The 18,738-nt window shown below is 39.7% G+C and overlaps 1 protein-coding gene across 3 annotated transcripts in view; it reads right to left on the reverse strand.

Moving 5' to 3' along the window:
- osmr (oncostatin M receptor) overlaps positions 1-18,738 on the reverse strand; it is a 94,333-nt gene that overhangs the window by 7,261 nt on the left and 68,334 nt on the right. For 2 of the 3 annotated variants that reach the window (XM_039750643.1, XM_039750642.1), the window contains exons 11-15: positions 15,761-15,989; positions 14,957-15,136; positions 12,738-12,839; positions 8,368-8,520; positions 6,655-6,801 (exon numbers count right to left, since the gene is read on the reverse strand). In XM_039750643.1, coding sequence (XP_039606577.1) covers positions 6,655-6,801; positions 8,368-8,520; positions 12,738-12,839; positions 14,957-15,136; positions 15,761-15,989 — 811 coding nt within the window. Of the gene's footprint in view, positions 1-2,312; positions 2,535-6,654; positions 6,802-8,367; positions 8,521-12,737; positions 12,840-14,956; positions 15,137-15,760; positions 15,990-18,738 lie in introns of those variants that run through there. The other variant, XM_039750644.1, reaches the window with a different exon arrangement.

Consider the following 18,738-nt stretch of genomic DNA (forward strand, 5'->3'; position numbering starts at 1 on the left):
AAATATCTGCTAATATTACAAACAGCTATTTTATTTGAATTTCACATGCTGCATAATACTGTTAAAGATAAATGGCAATGTCTTTCTGTACCTTTTGCTGCTATTCGTTCTCCGAATCCGCAATGATGGCTTCGTTGTTGTCCAGTTCACTATCGTCTTCCTCTTCTTCCAGGTTTGTCCGTATTTTGGTCAACCCGGCACGAAAATGAAGCAGTTTTAGACACCGGTATATCCGTATTTCTTATATATGCAACGTGCTGACGTGCACATGTATTACACATGCAAAGATACAGACACTTACAATGTACGCTAGTTGGCAAATATCAAGGACCCGGCTACTGTTAGAGACCGGCTACTATTTGGCTGCATCCCCTCTGAAGCCGGCGTCAATAAGAGACTCGGCGTTTATTACTTTATCAAAGTAAGAATATCACACACTGATTTATGACATTTTTTTTGTAATGAGTTATATTTAAAACATTGATAATAGAATGTAATTAGATGTGGGAGTGCAATACATAAATTACACACATGATTATCGTGCTGCTCAAAAATGAGTCCAAATAGGCGTTCAACAACTTTCATAGATGACAGATGATGTAAAAATGTATTGGCTGATGTAGTTGTACAGTGGCTATGCAGTTCACATTTGTTAAAGAAAGTCTTTGAGAGAATTAACCAATGACAACTTAACATTTTTCCTTGATGCCTCCAGCTAAAATTTGAGGCTGCAACAAATATCGATCCTTATGGATACCAGATCATTGTGGGGCTTCGCCAGTAAATTATAATGTCAGTAAAATATTGAATTATTAGAAACAGCAAATAATGGAGCCATAAGATTGTTTTTAGTGTAACATTGCTGAGACAAACAATAGAAAGGACTGCTGTAAGAATATAAAGTAACTAGGAGAAAGGTAACAAGAACAGAGATGTCATCAGACAAAGAGAGGAGGAGGTTAGGAGCACACGCTGATACAGCGCATTGCCACACAAACCACATGACCAACCAACTCAGGACCCCCAGGTTAGGACCCGAGTGCAGCCATGCAACAGGTGACACCTCAGCACCACACTAGTTCAGATGGAGTGGAACCAGTGTGAGGTTTTTTTATGGTGGCTGGAGTGCCAATTCAGGTTTTTCCCTGCAGGGTGGAGGGCATACATGCAGGGCTGGATGCAGATTAACGTCATACCCAGGATAAAGCAATTGCAGGTTAAGGGCCTTGCTCAAGGGCCCAATGAATTAGAGTCACTTTTGGCAATTACAGGATTCGAACCGGCAACCTTCCGATTACCAGTGCAAATCCCTGACCTCGGAGCCACCACTGACCGAAATCAAAAATCAGAGGAGCAAAAAATGTAAATTGAAAGTTATGAGGAAAGCAAAGTCGAAACTAAAAATCAAATCCTAGCACGAGGATCTACTTGAACCAGAACCTAACAACACTAATGAAAGTTGAAGAAAGTTGTGTATCCACCAAGAAATAATGCAAACTGTGATCGCTACATTTAAATATCGGAACGTCCAGGATGTCATCTGTGTGCTGATCGCAGCCATGAGGTGCCATCAAAACTGTGTGGTGTAAACAACAAAAACAAGGCAGGAGCCAAAATAAACTTTGTCAAATTGTATAGTAATATGAAATAAAATGCAGAAGATGAATCCTTATGTTAAAAAATACACAGAATTAAGTGTATCACAACATGTTAATATCACAAAAGTTTATACTAAATTCATAATTATGCAAAATAGCTTATGTAGTCATTCTCATGGAAGTTCCTTTCCTCTTCCATTCATTAGTATATAAATTTAGTTACCTATCGTTTTTCTTTATTTGCATTTTTTGTTTTTATGGTCACAAAGATTGAGTTGCTGAGTTGAGGCCGCAGACATAATGGTCAGTTTCCACATGTGTGTGTTTGAATTGGGGATCTCTTGGGGGAGTACTTGGTTTTCACATATCCCTTGGGGTCAGAGCGCAGGGTCAGCCATTGTAGGGCATCCCTGGAGCAATTGAAGTTTAAGGGCCTTGCTCAAGGGCCCAGCAGAGTAGGATCTCTTTTGGCAGTGACGGGGATTCGAACCAGCAACCTTCGGGATACCAGCGCAGATCCTTAGCCTCAGAGCCACTATTCCGCCCGATATTGGCTATTGAGTGTGTTTCCTTAAGAGGCATTAGCTCTCCGGAAATGTGCTCTTTTGAAACACATTAAGTAACTAAACAATATAGTAATATGACACAAAAGGCGATATCCCTCCCATTGTGATTACGGCGGTACAAGAATCACATGAGAAAAATATACTTTAGCTTACATTTACTGACGGTTGACACGGTTACAAACGGGAAGCATATGACAGACTTTTATCCAGGTGGGAATCTGGATCTACGCAGTCGGCCATTTTTTCGTCACCTCGCCGAGAGGGTTTTCGGAGGAAGGTCCGACACAGCTTCGAAGGGCTTGGCTGTTGACTGCTTCACTTGCTGGTCTTCTCTGTCTCCAAACAAGGGCGGATAGGGACTGAACTCCTCCTCCACAAAATACAGAAATAACATAATGCCTACATGCCAGTTCTCATTCTCCCAACAAGGAAAGAAGATTTTGTACTGACAGAGGACAGAAATACTATTCTGTGTTTAGGCTGACTATACCTGCTGGATTATGTGAATTTCTCCTTGGGATTAATAAAGTATCTGTCCATCTATCCATACATTCCTCCAGTTGTCTTTGGCTATCTAATCCAATGCTTGGTTGGCAATTCTAAATGCTGAGCCCCTGTATGCCAAACTTAGCATGCACATGTGAATGGAGACTTTAACAGTGTTGTTCAGGACAGTGACATAAAATATTAAAGAAAATGTATTATAACAGAGTGTATTAGAATATTTTTTAGAACATTAGAACAAACTTGACAAAAATGGGCCATTTAGCCCAACAAAGCTTGCCAGTCCTATCCACTTAATATTAAGTCAGGTTCAGAAAGTCCCTAAATCCCACTGTCTTACCACAACTCTCAGGAACGTGTAAAAGCATTAAAATGTACAAATTGAAATTACTCCAGAGGTAAATTTGAAACAGTAAATTAATCAGTATGTACTTGTGGACACACCGAATGTACTTCTGTTTTAAAATAGACAATGCTGAATTAAAAAAAAAAAATGTATGCAGTGTGCTCTGTTTTAGGCATTTTCTCAAAGAATACGTGTACCACATTTTAACAAAATTGGTCCATGGGGAGCCGGGAGTAATATGAAGTGAGGAGAGCAGTTGTGAAGGTGCTTTGAATGATCAAAACAATTTATTTAACGGAAAAAAGCAAACTCTAAGTGTTATTAGGCCAAGTTGGGTACCTTGGGTTTATTTTCATCATTGCATGTGAATCCCTCTGTGTTCATCCCCTTTATGTTGCCAGACACGTGCAATTAAAGGGCATTTCCAGGGCTCTGCTGAGACTGTTATACATACTCTCACTCGAGGAAGGGCACAATTGCTGACTCCGTCTTCTTCACCATGAGCAGTGTAGAAATGAAAACTATGAGCAATTAAATTCTTAATTAAATTAAAAGCTAAACCATATATTTCAATTGGTACCGGTAGTTTCAGCATGTAAAGAGTGTAGTTGATGGCCACAGGCAGTGTAAGAGTTAAATAATAAAGGCTAATGCCCATCCCTAATCTCTCTAAAGTAATATGGAAGGCCACCAATATTTACAAAACCATGGTTTAGGAATGGGTCAGGTAAATAGGACATGGACACTCCTGGGGCCAAATTGCCACTTGTTTCTCAAGTCACGAGATAATTGTGGAAAAGTAAATAGAAGATCATAGATGCCAGGGGTGGCAAACTCCAGGCCTGGAGTGCCGCAGTGGCTACTGGTTTTCATTCTAACCCTTTTCCTGATCAGTGGCCAGTTTTCACTGCTAATTAACTTTTTCCCCATCACTTTAATATCCCTGTTAGAAGAGTTCCATCCATCCATTATCCAACCCACTATATCCTAACTACAGGGTCATGGGGGTCTGCTGGAGCCAATCCCAGCCAACACAGGGCGCAAGGCAGGAACAAACCCCGGGCAGGATGCCAGCCTACTGCAGGTTAGAAGAGTTCAGCCCTCTGAATTGATTCCTTTCTTCATTAAATGACAGCCAAGCAAAAATGAGATGTGAAACGGGCTAACAGATGCCCAGCTGAACTGGGGCTTCAATCTCCAACCAATTTCACTCCAATCACTTCCTTAATGAGAAGCCAATTCTTCCTTTTAATGAAGCCCGTTATTTAATTCCATGGATTGTTGCCACAGCACACATTTTGAAAACTTTTGTTTTTCTGTTCTTTCTAAGAGCACCGTCAAAATGTTTTGTTGACCTGAGAGATCAACCTTACCAAGACATCACCTCTCTTTAATTTCAGATACAGTGGAACCTCGGTTCACGAACGTCTCGGAACACGTACAAATCGGTTTATGACCAAAAAGTTCGGCAAATTTTTGCATCTGTTCACGACCACACGCTTGGTATACGAACAAGCCAGTTTCCCTTATGGTTTGTGCGCGCCGATGATTTCCGAACGTGTTCAGTCTCTCCCTGTGCAGTGAGCGAGAGAAAGTGTCACATACAGACACACAGACACACACAGACACACACACACACACACACGAGAGAGAGAGACAGAGGGCTCTTAAAGGCAGTTAAAAAAATGCACCGGGCTTGTTTTTAAAGAGACAGATCCGAGCATTGTTTTAATCTCGTTGTATTTAATGGAGACTTTTTTCTATTGGATTTTAACCTCGTCTTCACTTCTGTTTGCAGCGATCAGTTCGTAGCATAAATTGTTGCAATGTTACTTTTCTTGGTGGTTTATTAAATTACCGATTTTTCAGATGTTCATTTTTTTCCCTGTGCTTAAAACTCATTAAAAAAAAAAGTGTTTTTAGCGAGCGGTTCGTAGCACTGTAGCGTGAACTCTTGCAGTGTTAGTTTTCTCCGTTGTTCAAGGTTTTCTTAGTGTTATTCAATGTTTTTACATTTAGTTTACTATTACGCTGTGCATTCTATGGTATAATTAGCTATATTTGTGCTTAAAAATCTTTAAAAATATATATTTACATACAGTTCGCATAGTCGGGAACAGATTAATTGTACTTACTTACAATCCTATGGGGGAATTTACTTCGGTTCCACTGTATTGTTTAATTGGCACAGGGGAGCTGGTCATGTGGTGTCTTGTTTTACGTCTCATTATTGTTTGGCTGCTAATTAAAGAAAAAGAAACAACTATGGGGCCTGAGTCAAGTTAATTAAAAGAAACAGCAGCAAAAACTGTTCACTAATTAAGAAGATGGTAAAAATAAAATCCTGCAGCCACTGCGGCACTCTAGGCCTGGAGTTCGCCACCCCTGATCTATGCCCATTAAGCACAAGAAAACATTGATAGAATTTACAAGCCAGAGAATAAGAATGTGACAGGTAAATAAAAGATGGAGTCGTTCCTTTGGCCTGGTGACTGATGTGCATCTTGGGTCAAGGTAAAAGTGGCGGATAAAGTGGCAATTATAAACATTAGAAACTTATCAATGTTTATTAGTCATTAGAAAATATTGGTGACTAAGCAAAAATACAGGAATGTAGGGGTCAGATAATGATGAGAAAAATGTTCAAAGTGAGGTAATCTTTTGATAAGTAATTATAATAAAATGAAGTACTCCCAGACCAATGGCACTCACTTCATTGAACTGAGTCAGCTTTGTGCATTATTCAATAAAGTTAATTCTGATCGCTCATCCACAAAGTCTGCACGTTTTCTTCCAGTCGAGGATGAGTTTTTCTCCATGACACGATAACTCATGTACCCTGTCGTTCCATCTTATCAGCTTGAGATTCTTTCTGTTATCAAATCGGGTAGTCATGAAGACTCCCCAAATCTTTATCTTACCTCTTGTCTTGTTTTACAATTTTTAAACCTAATCTTACTTCTGTAATGAAAGCAGCGATTACTAATGCTAGTTTGGTCAATTTGCACTTGTGGAAATGTTTTTGTCAGCACGTCAGCATACAGAATGTTAGCCGGAGCTGCTGCCTCTGAATGAGGTAACTGTATCGTTCATTAAATCTTTTGAAAAGTTTATTATAGTGCAATTGAAAGAGAAAAAAGAATAAAATCCCCTTTTTTTGTGAATCATTTACTTTTGTTGAAAATGGCACCAAAGCCTCAAGGTAGACAATAGAGATTAATGGTTGTTGTCACCGTTTTTGAAACCTGATTGATAGAATCACAAAGAGCCAAACTCTAAACCCAAGAGCAATGAATGCAAGTCAGGAGCCAATTGTTGTCATAGCAAGGCAGACACTGACATTCATTCCCATCAGGCCAATTTATTGTTGCCTAACTCCTTAACAAGCATGAATGTGAGGTGTGGGAGTACAAAGTGGAGAATCTGGAGAAAAATCCACACAGACATGGGAAAATAACATGCAAACTACCTCATTGGACCTTTGAGATAATCCCTACATTTCTGGGACACTAGATGTAAACCATCTGCCTGCCAAGTGAAGTTCTTCAGCCAAAGAGTAACTTACCTCTTCAAATGAAGATCTCCCACCCTGCTTCCTTATAAATCAATGGTTTCTCATTGGCAGTTAATGTAAACTTACCAAAGGGTGGAGTTGTCACAGTTCCAGAGTCACAGGGACCGTCCCCTCCAGCGGTGAATGCCGATACGTCAAACCTGTATTTAGTCATGGGCTGTAGGCCTTTGAAGGTGTACTCATTCTTTTCATGATTTCTGATTTGTTTGCAGGCTGCCGAGAAAAGTCACACATAAGCAGAGAGAAAGCAACGCATTCTACCCTCTGGTGCCCTGGATCCTGCGTTTTGTTAACCCTTACACACTTTCCAGAGGATGAAGGCACTCATTTACACTGAGGTCAGTGTTTTTCTATGTCCTGTCAACTTAATATAGGTCCAGCCCAACCATATACTGTAGATGGCACTTGAGCCACATTGGTTAAATAATTATATGTGACCCCTTATGACAAGGTAGAGCATGTCATCCTACCAAGTAGTGAGTCCCACCCTTGACTATACAGTACTTGTGCCAGTTCTAATCAGTGGTGGAAGAGGTTTTCAATCGACAGTGAAATTAAGACAACTAAAATTGTCTGGCTGTGAATAAAGGTAGGGACTCCAAAAACACAAAGTCTCATTTTTAAAGTACATTGTCTCCAGCTCAGATAACAAAGATGATTATCCACCATTATCAAGTTATCACATCACTGGTTCTGTTAGAAACCTTGCTTCACTGCAAGGGACAGAGGACGTTGAGAGTTATTTTTTCAAAGAAAATGACAACATCTATATATCATCAAAAACAGACGTTGATCAGCAGCTAATGTTACATGGTGTTATGCATGCGCATCGAATGACCTCCTCACAGGCTCAGTCAAGGTATGTAGTAAACCTGCCAAGAGAAGAGGGGTGCCGCTGCTAACCTTGTCATCTCTTCCTTTCTGCACAGTGCTGAGAAGCCGCCTGGTGAAGGTATTTGACCCCCCGCCCCTCTGGGCATCCTGGAAGGAGGCGTCATTCACTGACTAGAGTGACCTGCTGGACAGAGATTCACTAGAAGTGACTGTAACCCACTATTCTTCTTTACTGAATTCCCGTAAATGGGATGTACGCCAAGGAGTGTTATTTCTTTCACCCTTTTTTTTTTTTTGTGTTGTCCACAGACAATGAAAGGGACAACCAGGATGACGCTCAAAACTTTCTTTTTCCTGTCTGGAGACCTGTCATTCTCACACCAGGCTACAAAGGTTAGGAGATTTTTAACAATCCCTGCAGTACAATGGCATGGAACAGGCCTAATGGACTGGCTATAATTTTCATTGACCAAGTACTGATACAGAAGATGGTGTTAAGACCTTTGTAGTTCGGCACGCAAACTTTTGAAAGTAAAATTAATTAATTAAATAATATTAGAGAGATTTGAAAACACATCTTGGTTGCCGCAAAGCTCACCATGTTGCCTTATAAAGCATCACTTTAATGGTGCCACAGGAAGCAACTTTTGGAGATACACTCACTTCTAACAATGTGCTAGTGCCAGGGAGACCGAGCCATGAAATTTCAGCAACAATAAAATATGAGACTCAATGATAAAAAAAAAAAATAAATAAACATGGTTACAAAGAAGAAACAAGAAAATATTGACAGATACGATATCTCTAAAGTTAAAAGTCATCATGCAAGCAACTAAAATGACCAGAAGAATTAGATTTAAGGTGCAAAATAAAACTAGTGGTAACCATGTATAAGTACAAATTTTCCAAGTTCAATGTTGCTAAAATTTTGCGCTGGATACTCACTTGCTTTGGTGATGTCTGATGTTTCTTTAACGCAAATGTTGTAGCCCAGGATGAATCCACGATTGGTCTCACTGTGCTCATTGAAACTCCACTGTAGTGTTACAGAGTGGGGCTGTGGTCGGAAGTGCTTTATTTGTGGTCTCTCTGTGGGGGCTGTGGATGTAAACAGATACTCATGTGGATGATGATTTGCACTTATTTAAAAAAAGCTATATGTCAATTGTGGGGTGTAGTCTAACTGTTTACTGACATACAGAGTGAAGAATCAGATAAATGAATAAATTGTACAGTATCTTCATTATGAAAAGAAGGTTAGAGACCCAACCTTTCATCGGTGAAGCCTTTATCAGGAGGGTCATAAGTATATGACAAGATAGAATCATCAAGTCATGTCCCCTAAACAAACGTATGGCCAGGAGGTGGAAGTACAAGTAGTGGCTCTGAGGTTAAGAATCTGCACTGATATCTGGAATGTTGTTGGTTCAAATCCTGTTACTGCCAGTTGGGCTCTTGAGCAAGACCCTTAACCTGAAAATTATTCCACGAGTGCTGTATGATTGCTGACCCTTAAAGGTCATGTAGAAAGATAATAAAGTCAAAAACCTATAGACACTGAAAGAGCCACAAGTAAGTATATATTCAAAATTATATGCAGGTCAAATCCCGTTATAGCAAATAACGAATACTTTTTTTGGCCTGGACAAACATTCATACAACATTATGTTTAACTGATTTTGTTTTAACGAAATGTAAATTTCAATATAACAAATGTTTTTTTGACCAAAAATGGCCACCATGTGATGCAAAAAATACTTAATGCCGTGTCTATACTTTCACCGAGTCTCAGGAACCATGCAACATACTCTCTCTTTCTTGTTAGACCAAAAGAAAGTGATAGACTGTTGTGAAATTTCCAGTCTCGATCAGTCTTGGCGAAGTTCAGCAAGAGTATAGACGGAACATCATGCAAGTATAGCCGAATTCTGAGTCGGTGCTCCACTGAGAGCCCACATGGGTAGTTGTGTCGTGTGCGGATAATGTACTGTTCGAGTTTTCTAATGCTTCTTAAAGATTTCTTTGCGATGACCAAAAAAAAAAACGAGAAATGGCATTCAGCTTACGCTGTGAGAAAATGACATATAACATCTCATTTTCAAATAAAATATTTTCTGCCGTTTAAGAAGCGTTGTCTTATACAGTTATTGTCAAGTTTGGGTCATAGAGTTGCACATGAGACAGGAAGGTCAATCCAGGGTTTTAAGAAAAATGCAGGTACATTATTACTGTATAGAGAAGGCAGCTACAGTCTCAAGATATCATTCAAAACTGGAGCTGTTAGGAGCCGCAAAACGGGCAGTCATGCTACTTTAGCTCCTATCTTCAGATTAGAAGGACACCAGAGCTCAGAATCCTAGCTGTGGCAGACCAGGAAAGTGTGAGGAAGAGCAGGTCAAAGCCCAGGGTTAAATGTTCTAAACATCGTTCGACAAGCACGTTATGTGGTAAGCCTGATCCTACAAAGGATGACCAGTTACTTTGACCTGGATTTACTATTTGCCAGATGCAGCAACTGCAAAGCTGTCCTTGCATCACTGCCGCTAGAGATGGCAAATTGCCGACGACCCCGGTCACAATAGTATACATATTTTCCCTATATTTGTTATAACGAAATTTCGACTATAGTGAAATATTTTTATGGTCACTTGAATTTCGTTACAATGAGAATCAACCTGTATACTGTACGCTCACTGATGGATAAAAGGAATACATCATTCATTGCTGGAGTAATAGGTCAAACCTCATTGTGGAAACAACAACAAACCAATGGGGGTACAAGGAAAAAACAACAATCGAACACAACAGCAGCTGTGAATGTTCACAACACTCATCTTGCAATCCTTCAGTACCTTGTATCACCTCCTCTTACAACCACCACTACTTCTCTTTGGCTCACTGAAAAAAATGAGCCTCCAAATCTGCAGTTGTGGAACGTTATCTCATTCTTGAAGGAGGGCCTGAAAAAAAATGTGGGACGGAGTAGGGTGTCTATGGATGTCGTGATCTGTGAAATCCTATTGGTTTTCTGTTAAGGTCAGGAGAGAAGGTGCCTACACACCAGCATTCATTCTTCTGGACAGTTATGACCACAGCAACTGTGTGTGGCCTGGTAATGATTGATAGATAAATAGATAGATACTTTATTAATCCTAAGGGGAAATTCACATGTACTGCTGTAGGAACACGTCAGACCTTAAATGACTTCTAAGATGGACAAGTCTGTTATCTAAGTCCTGCTCTGGTGTTGTCACCTCAGGATGGCCAAATCTTGGATGATCATCTATCCTGCCAGCCTGCTGAAGTCTTGGCTACTGCTTGGACAAAGTGGAGAGGCTTAATCAGTAGTGTTTGACAAGGCTGGCACATGATATGCCTGACTACAACATGTCAGTGGCCCTCTACCTTGCTTCTATTTGAGGCATTATGAAATGCACAGACTTAAGCTTTGAATTAAGAACTTTTTAAAGATGACCCCCCTGTGTTCGGATTCAACAGGTTGGAAGATGGATGGATGGATGGATTAAAGATGACCCGATGACTTGGTCCAAAAAGAAAACCTAAATCAGCATTTATGTGTTTGGTAAATTGCAATGGCTCATTGCACAAGCTGTAATGTTGAAACAAACTGACAATTTTCGTGAAGGTACTCTATTGCAGTCCTATTGCAGAAAATGCTACATTTCTTTTTATCTGTCAGTATATTAATATATGCATTGGGAAGCACAATTGAAAATAAATCTCTACACCTCCTGCCACACAACTCCCCTTACTACTTTTATTTTTACACAATATCATTTATAAATACATAGTGACTACAAGGGGATAAAATTGATGAGCAACAGCATGAAGTTATGGGAAAGAGTAGTGGAAGCTAGGTTAAGAAGTGAGGTGATGATTAGTGAGCAACAGTATGGTTTCACGCCAAGAAAGAGGGAGCTGGCAGAGTTAAAGATGCCAAGATTTGCACTGGGTGTGACGAGGATTGATAGGATTAGAAATGAGTACATTAGAGGGTCAGCTCAAGTTGGACGGTTGGGAGACAAAGTCAGAGAGGTGAGATTGCGTTGGTTTGGACATGTGCAGAGGAGAGATGCTGGGTATATTGGGAGAAGGATGTTAAGGATAGAACTGCCAGGGAAAGAGGAAAAGAGGAAGGCCTAAGCGAAGGTTTATGGATGTGGTGAGAGAGGACATGCAGGTGATGAGTGTAACAGAACAAGATGCAGAGGACAGGAAGATATGGAAGAAGATGATCCGCTGTGGCAACCCCTAACGGGAGCAGCCGAAAGAAGAAGAAGATCATTTATAACTACATAGTAAAATACTGCTTTTAATCTTATGTGTGGCTGGCGAAGATGCCTGGAGTTTTCACTACGTCTCTGTCAGCTCTTTATTTTTGTTTATTTTTGCTGATCAGTTGCTGAACTTTTCCCTTTTCACTTGTCTTTCTCATCCTTTGCTGTTATGTCTCATTAAAATTATTCAGTCTTTTAAGAATGTTGCAAATGCATTACTCAGGCCTGGTAGATTTCTCAGAGCTTCTGAATATCCCCTCTGTCTAAGGGAGTTTAATCATGAGATCCTACAAAAGAGGTGAAAGTCCAAGTTGGGCTGGATTAAGTCTGCACTGATGTGGAAGTCTGCTCACTATATTCAAACTTCGTCTCATCTCAGCAGCAAAATGTCAAATGGATCACTAGCTCTGTAATTCTTTATCTTGGAATGTATGTGCCCATCCATCTATTTCCTGAGCCTGCTTTGTTCACTTGTAGGACTGCTGGGATCAGGAGGCTACTGTATATCAACAACACCAACTGCAAAGCACATCTCAAAAGGGTGCCAATCCACTGTTGGGCACAATAATGTATGTACCCATATTCACTCGCTCACTAAGTGCCAGTGTCTAGTCAATCTATATAGATATGGAACAAAAAAGCTACAGTGACCTTAAGAAAACATACAAGTCCATGCAGACAGTGACCAGACCTGGCACCTCTTTAGAATTAGTTACCCTACTACTTTATTCTTCCATCCATCCATTATCCAACCCGCTATATCCTAACTACAGGGTCACAGGGGTCTGCTGGAGCCAATCCCAGCCAACACAGGGCACAAGGCAGGGAACAAAACCCTGGTAGGGCGCCAGTCCACCACACCTACTTTATTCTTGCAACCCTAAATTGGAAATAGCAGGTTAAAAAAAACTTTTCCAAAAGAACACGTGGAATGTTATCATTTAAGGAAAAATGAGTATCATGCATGACTGCTTAATGGACTGTCAACATTTTTATTTTGCACAAAATGGCACTTACATAATTCCTGCATGTATCCTGTCATGATTTCCAACGCACGGTCACCGGCTGACGTACATCCATAGATGTTAAATGTGTACCTTTCTCCTTTTCTGAAGTTTCCTGTCACACATAAAAGAAAAAAGAGACCTGCTATGCAATTTATTCCCTAAATATAATATTTCAAATTGAAAAGCAGCTAAAGAAAGTAAACATCTGGGGTTTAGTGGCTATGGACCTGACATCTGAAACACAAAGGCTATGTCACTTTAGGCAACTTTTCCAGCGATTTTCATTTGAGGCCTTCATTTGCAGAATTCTGTGCCAGTTGGTGGCACCCTCGTGAAGACAATCCCCTAATGTGACATACATAATGAATGAGACCAACCCGTCTGCGGCTCACTTCGATAAAATCATGCAGGTTTTATTTTCTCATTCGTCGGAGGGTCGGGCTGTGTATGCGGGAGAGCTGACGTCCAATGAATGCTCATCTGGAATTACAATACATAGAATGTAGTGATGAGGAATAAGGAAGACGCATGCTTCGAACCTCACAAACAGGAGAGAACTTTGTCAGTCTGTTATCTCGTGTTTTATGTACAAAAACAAAACAGAAAAAAGAAAAAAGGGCAGAGACTGTCACACCACAGCTAACCCTTCACACAGTGCTGGTATAGTGGCGGCTCCTTCAGGCAGCACACGGGGGATTTGGATCTCACAAACTTAAGAGAAGCTCATCTGTCTGATTTCTCATGTTTCATATAACATAGAATAATAGAAAAAAAATAATAAAGAGGCAGAGAGTGCTGCTGAACTCATTGCAGTAGGTAACCCTTCAAACAGGCAGCACGCAATTGACTGTCATATAAAGGGATGAGCATGACTGTGCTACAAGATCGGTGTTTGGTTGGGAAATGTGATAACAGGCTGTGATTTTAAGTTGTGCAATTTGGTACAGCAATGAGATCAGCGGCGGTGACTGGCAAATCTGACATTCACCGTGACAAAAAAATCATGTAACGTGACATCGGCTCAGTTCCTGCTTGTGACTGACTGTGTGAACCCGAGTCAGTTTTACTTCACCTGCCTTGGTGACAGAACATGTTAAACAGTTGGACTACAAAGTGGTCACTATTTATTTACAAAGTGAAGATTCTGTGCTTATAAGACAACCTTCTGAAGTCCAACATGCCCATTTGCTTTGAGAACTGTCGCCTTCTGATTTGCAGTACACTCATTAAAGTAAAGATTCAAATTAGAATTTGTGACCAAAGCGTCTTTTCGGTAATGGGACTTGAGGTAAAAAGGTAATGTAAACCTCACAGAGGGATTAGCAGCTTTAGCCAGGGTCACTCCCCCATCTTATGTTTAAATTCCTTTTTTATGTCATATTTGTTTATTTTTGGTCCTTTGGTTATCATGTATGCTAATATTGTTATTTATATTTACTGTTTATATAATTATATATTTTTTTTTTTATCAATTTTGTTCATTATCTGGTTTCTATGTGGGGATGCTTGTACTGCCAGGTCTCTTGTATTTTCTGGGTTGTTCCCCAAGAGGCGGGGCTACCTGTCAATCTCCATTGAGTGGCTGCTCTCAGCCCCTATGAAGGCTCATGGGAATTGCAGTCCCTCTGTGGTACTCTGTATGTGCTTTAGAGGTGGGTGAGTTAGAATCGCTATTTCTTTGTCTGGTTCTTTGGTTTATGATGTATTTGTGCTCTTGTGAATTGTGTGTGGATTGGACTTGTTTGCCGTGGCTTGCATTTTCTGCAAATTCTTTTGTCTCCTTTTTGATTTTTTTTTTTTTTTTAGTACTTTGTTATTTTTGCTATATTGTTAATAAAGATTTTTATTGCCTTGCTTTGTACTTGCTAGGGATTTATGGTTATCCCCTCCCTAGTGCGCCATTTTAATTTGTTTTGGGTCATTTCAGAGTGCATTTTTGAACCTTCAGTGTTGGGAGCATTTTCGCCAGGTTTAGGCCAAGACCAGCCACACAATTGGAAGCTAGGCTGCCTTTTGTTGCACCTCCTTTGGGTTGGGTGATGGGAGTCAGGCCTGCTTTCCTGGCTAGTGTTTGGAGGTTTCCCACCCACTTTGACTATTTCGGGTGAATGGATCACCACAGTGGCATTGTTCATAAATTGGAGATGGCAAAGTTCTCTTCAGAACCGGATTTTTAATGAAGTATCCCCACCCCACCCCTTAAATGAAGTGGTTTAGAATCATCAGTACCTGAAGTTATGACTGCAGCAGTGGAATTGAATTTGGCCCAGTGAAGACCAGAGGAACTGATGTTGCTTCTGTCACGCCACTCCACAGTGTAGCCACAGGTCACCAAGGTCTCCGGTTTCCAGGTAAGGTTGAAGCCCTCATTTGTTCCTTTGATTATCTGACGTGTTATATTGATTTCACCTGATGTGATAATTAAGTTAGTTAATGATGGGGCAGCTTGGTGATTCAGTGGTTAGCAGTGCTTCCTCACAGTTATACAGTTGTGCAAATTCTGGCCCTTCATTGATGTTGTTTTTGAGTTGCCATCTTCACATAAACATAACTGGATAAGCATGCTAGCCAATTTGCTTCTTTTATAACACAAAAATCACAATTGCTATTAAAAAATAAGTATGTCAAGTCATATTCCTCTAACATCTATCAGTATATTCATTGTCAGACCCCTGCTTAATTTCATTTTGGGTTGTAGGATGCTGGTGCCCATCCTGGCAGCAGTTAGCACAAGGCAGGACCCAGCAATGGATGGGAAGCCAGTTGATCAGAGGAGACAATCGCTCACTCTAGCTACCAGTTCATTTAAAATGCATGTGTGTGGGGATATTGAAGGAAAAACAGTGTCCCCGTAGAATAAAAATGTAAATTGTTGAAACAGCCTAATGGAATGCCACCATAAAGCACCCCATTAACATTGGGGTGCTTTAACATGTGAAAAAATCAAAATGAATACATGGGAGATAATAAAATATTGCAGATGTCTTTGGAGCGCCTACTCTAATTGAACTGCTATGATGATGCCATACGTACCTTTTGCAGCAGAAGGAACTGTCAGAGTGGATGGTGGTGACCAGCCTTCTGAGTTCTTTGCTTGGATTGTGATGATGTATGACACGTTACTGAACCAGAGTCTTTTCTCATGCTGTATACCGTTCTCCGCCCTAATTATGATGGAGTTTGTATGAGGCAGACCTTGCAGTGATGTCCAGGTTAAATTGTAGTATTCAATAGGGCCATTTGTTTGGGAATTATCAGGATACTAAAAATAAAAAGAATTCAGTAAACAAAACTTTCCTAAACCAATCAACATCTTAACCTTTCTTTTATTACATTCCAGTAAGAATTACTCAAACTGTAAACCTTTCATAATTTTGCATCGTTATTTTACCAAACAATTATTAAAGAATAAGTTTGTTGTAAAGTTATTTCTTCACAAACGTGGTATATATGCAATTGCCACACACAATTGTGTTCTAAAGTTTCTATAAATTTAAAAAAATATCTTGTCCACACTGGCGCTTTACATTGCAGTCTATGAGGCATGGAGGAAAAGCATAAAAGCTTACCAAATGCATCCATTACTCAAGTCAAGACAGTTGTCAAGTATAGATATGTGTCTTACAATTACACACACGTTGTAAAATAGTTTATGCATGTCATTGAACAAAAAGACTATCAGTATTATTAGATTCTGGCATTTTAAAAGAAAACCTGCCATGCATGACAGCACAAGATGGGTCCAGCTGGAGACCTCTGCAGCTCCGCAATTCAGTAGCTACTGACCTATTGAACAGCCAATTGGATTGCAGATTTCTGTCACTTGGTGGACTCAAGTCAAGTAAACCAACACTCCCCAAACCATAACCTTAACCATAATGTAACCAGGTGCCATCACTGACATATAATATGAGGTGACAATCTCCTCAATGGAGTGGAGCTCTGGAGGTTCACAGCTAGAGCCTTTTGATTAAATAGCACTTGTATAGTCTTCCACAATAACCTTTCACCTCTTCAGGGGGTTGTTTCCTTCCGACAGCCCAGATCACAGGAAATTTTTCACAACACATTTGCACAAGCAAATAGAAAATGTACCCTTACCACGAGAACAATTGTACCAGTATTATGCAGCAAAATGATTATTTCTAGATCCCTTTTGTTGTCACAAACAGGCATTAGAAACATGGAAGGTGCGGATCAATACTCGACAATGGTCTTTGGTCAAAAATGGGACGTTCTTTTTCAAGTTTTTCCTCTGTGCCCTATACTCTCCATTCTAAAACGCCACAGCGGGCAAGAATATATTTTTTAATTTATGGACAGTAGTTAACTTTCTAACACAATTTTGTGTGGCAAATGCATATATAGCATGTTTGTAAATAAATAACTTTGACTTGAAAAATACCAAACTTATCCTTTAAGTAAAGACACGAATGAAAAGGTACAGTGCCTTAACTCCAGCAAGATCAAGAATGACTGACTATTGCAGGCATAATCAGGTGAATTTTATTCAAAGAAATTGCAGGACGAAACCAAAAATGTTGTTTTATCAAAGAATTTAACTTGTTCTTACATTCAGACTTAACTATTTGATTGCTCACTTCTGTCTTCCGACCGTGACCCTCCAGCAGTTCATTTTTCTCCTATTGCCCCAGTCTCAGGATTTTTTTTCCCTCTCCTCCGTGTTGCCTTGTCATCTAATCACATTCAGGAATCAAAACCTCCATGTGCTTCCTTAATCAACCGAAACTGCCATGGACTGTTTGATTTGCTTTTATTTCTGTCCAGTGAATTTAATGACATCTGACTGTCTCCGCTTAATGTGTTGTGATGTATGAATGTCTATGTCAAATGTAGATATATACTGTATATACTGTATACATTTTACATACATGTAAGTTAGTTCTGGTTGCTCTCTAGCCGTCTTTATGTACCAGGGATGTTCAAAAAGTTTCCATACTTTTTTTAACTCTATTTACCGTATATACTCGTGGATAAGTTCTCCCGCGGATAAGTCTGGACTTGATTTTACCGCATAATTTCTGGTATTTTATAATGTCGGTCGTGTAAGTCGAATTCGGAAATCTCACGCTATTAGTCCAAGAGATTATGATATGCCAACGCCCACCTGAGAGAATACCCATGGAGCACACTGCCTTTTTGTTCTATGTGGGTGCAGCAATGCGCTGTATCAGCATGAGCGCCTAACCTCTCTCTCTCGCTCTCTATTGTGCCTACGTGACCACACGGTAATACCCAAACTATTCCAAAGTGACATTTGCATTGATTTGTGTTTTTTTATATTTCTCACCCTCATATACCTTTATCAACAACATTTATTTACTGTATATAGCACATTTTCATACAGAAAGTAGCTCAAAGTGCTTTACATAATGAAGAAAAGAAAAATAAAAGACAAAATAAGAAATTAAAATAAGACAACATTAGTTAACATAGAAAAGGAGTAAGGACCGATGGCTAGGGTGTCGTAAGAGCATTTGATCAGAAGAGAGTTTGAAGCTGGTTTTAAATTAAACATCGTTGAAGTAGCAAAAGAAATTGGTAACTGCGCTGCTGCAACAAAATTCGATGCGTCTGAGAAACTGATGCGGGATTGGAGGAGGCAAGAAAATGTTAAAAAAAAAAAAATTAAGTGTCGAATTTTTGAACAAGCGTATAAGTCGGGGTTTGATTTTATGATCAATTTTTCGGGTTTCAAGACCCAACTTATACGTGCATATATACAGTATTAATAATTTACATCACTTTTCTACGTAGTCCCCTTCCTTTGCAATGCAATTTTCCCAGAGTTGTACCAACTTTTTACTGCCATCAGCAAAAAATGTTTTTGCCTTCACTGTTTCCAAAGAAAATATAAAAGTGCAGAAACTTTTTGAACATCCCTCGTATAAGGCTTTTAATTAGAAAACAATATGAAGCTGTTTCTGATAAGAGTGAAGATTTGTTTTGTTTATCAATGCCAAGGTAGGTTTTCTATTTAGTATATTTAC

The sequence above is a fragment of the Polypterus senegalus genome, chromosome 4, assembly GCF_016835505.1.
Source record: "Polypterus senegalus isolate Bchr_013 chromosome 4, ASM1683550v1, whole genome shotgun sequence".
In the NCBI taxonomy this organism is placed as follows: Eukaryota; Metazoa; Chordata; class Cladistia; order Polypteriformes; family Polypteridae; genus Polypterus; species Polypterus senegalus.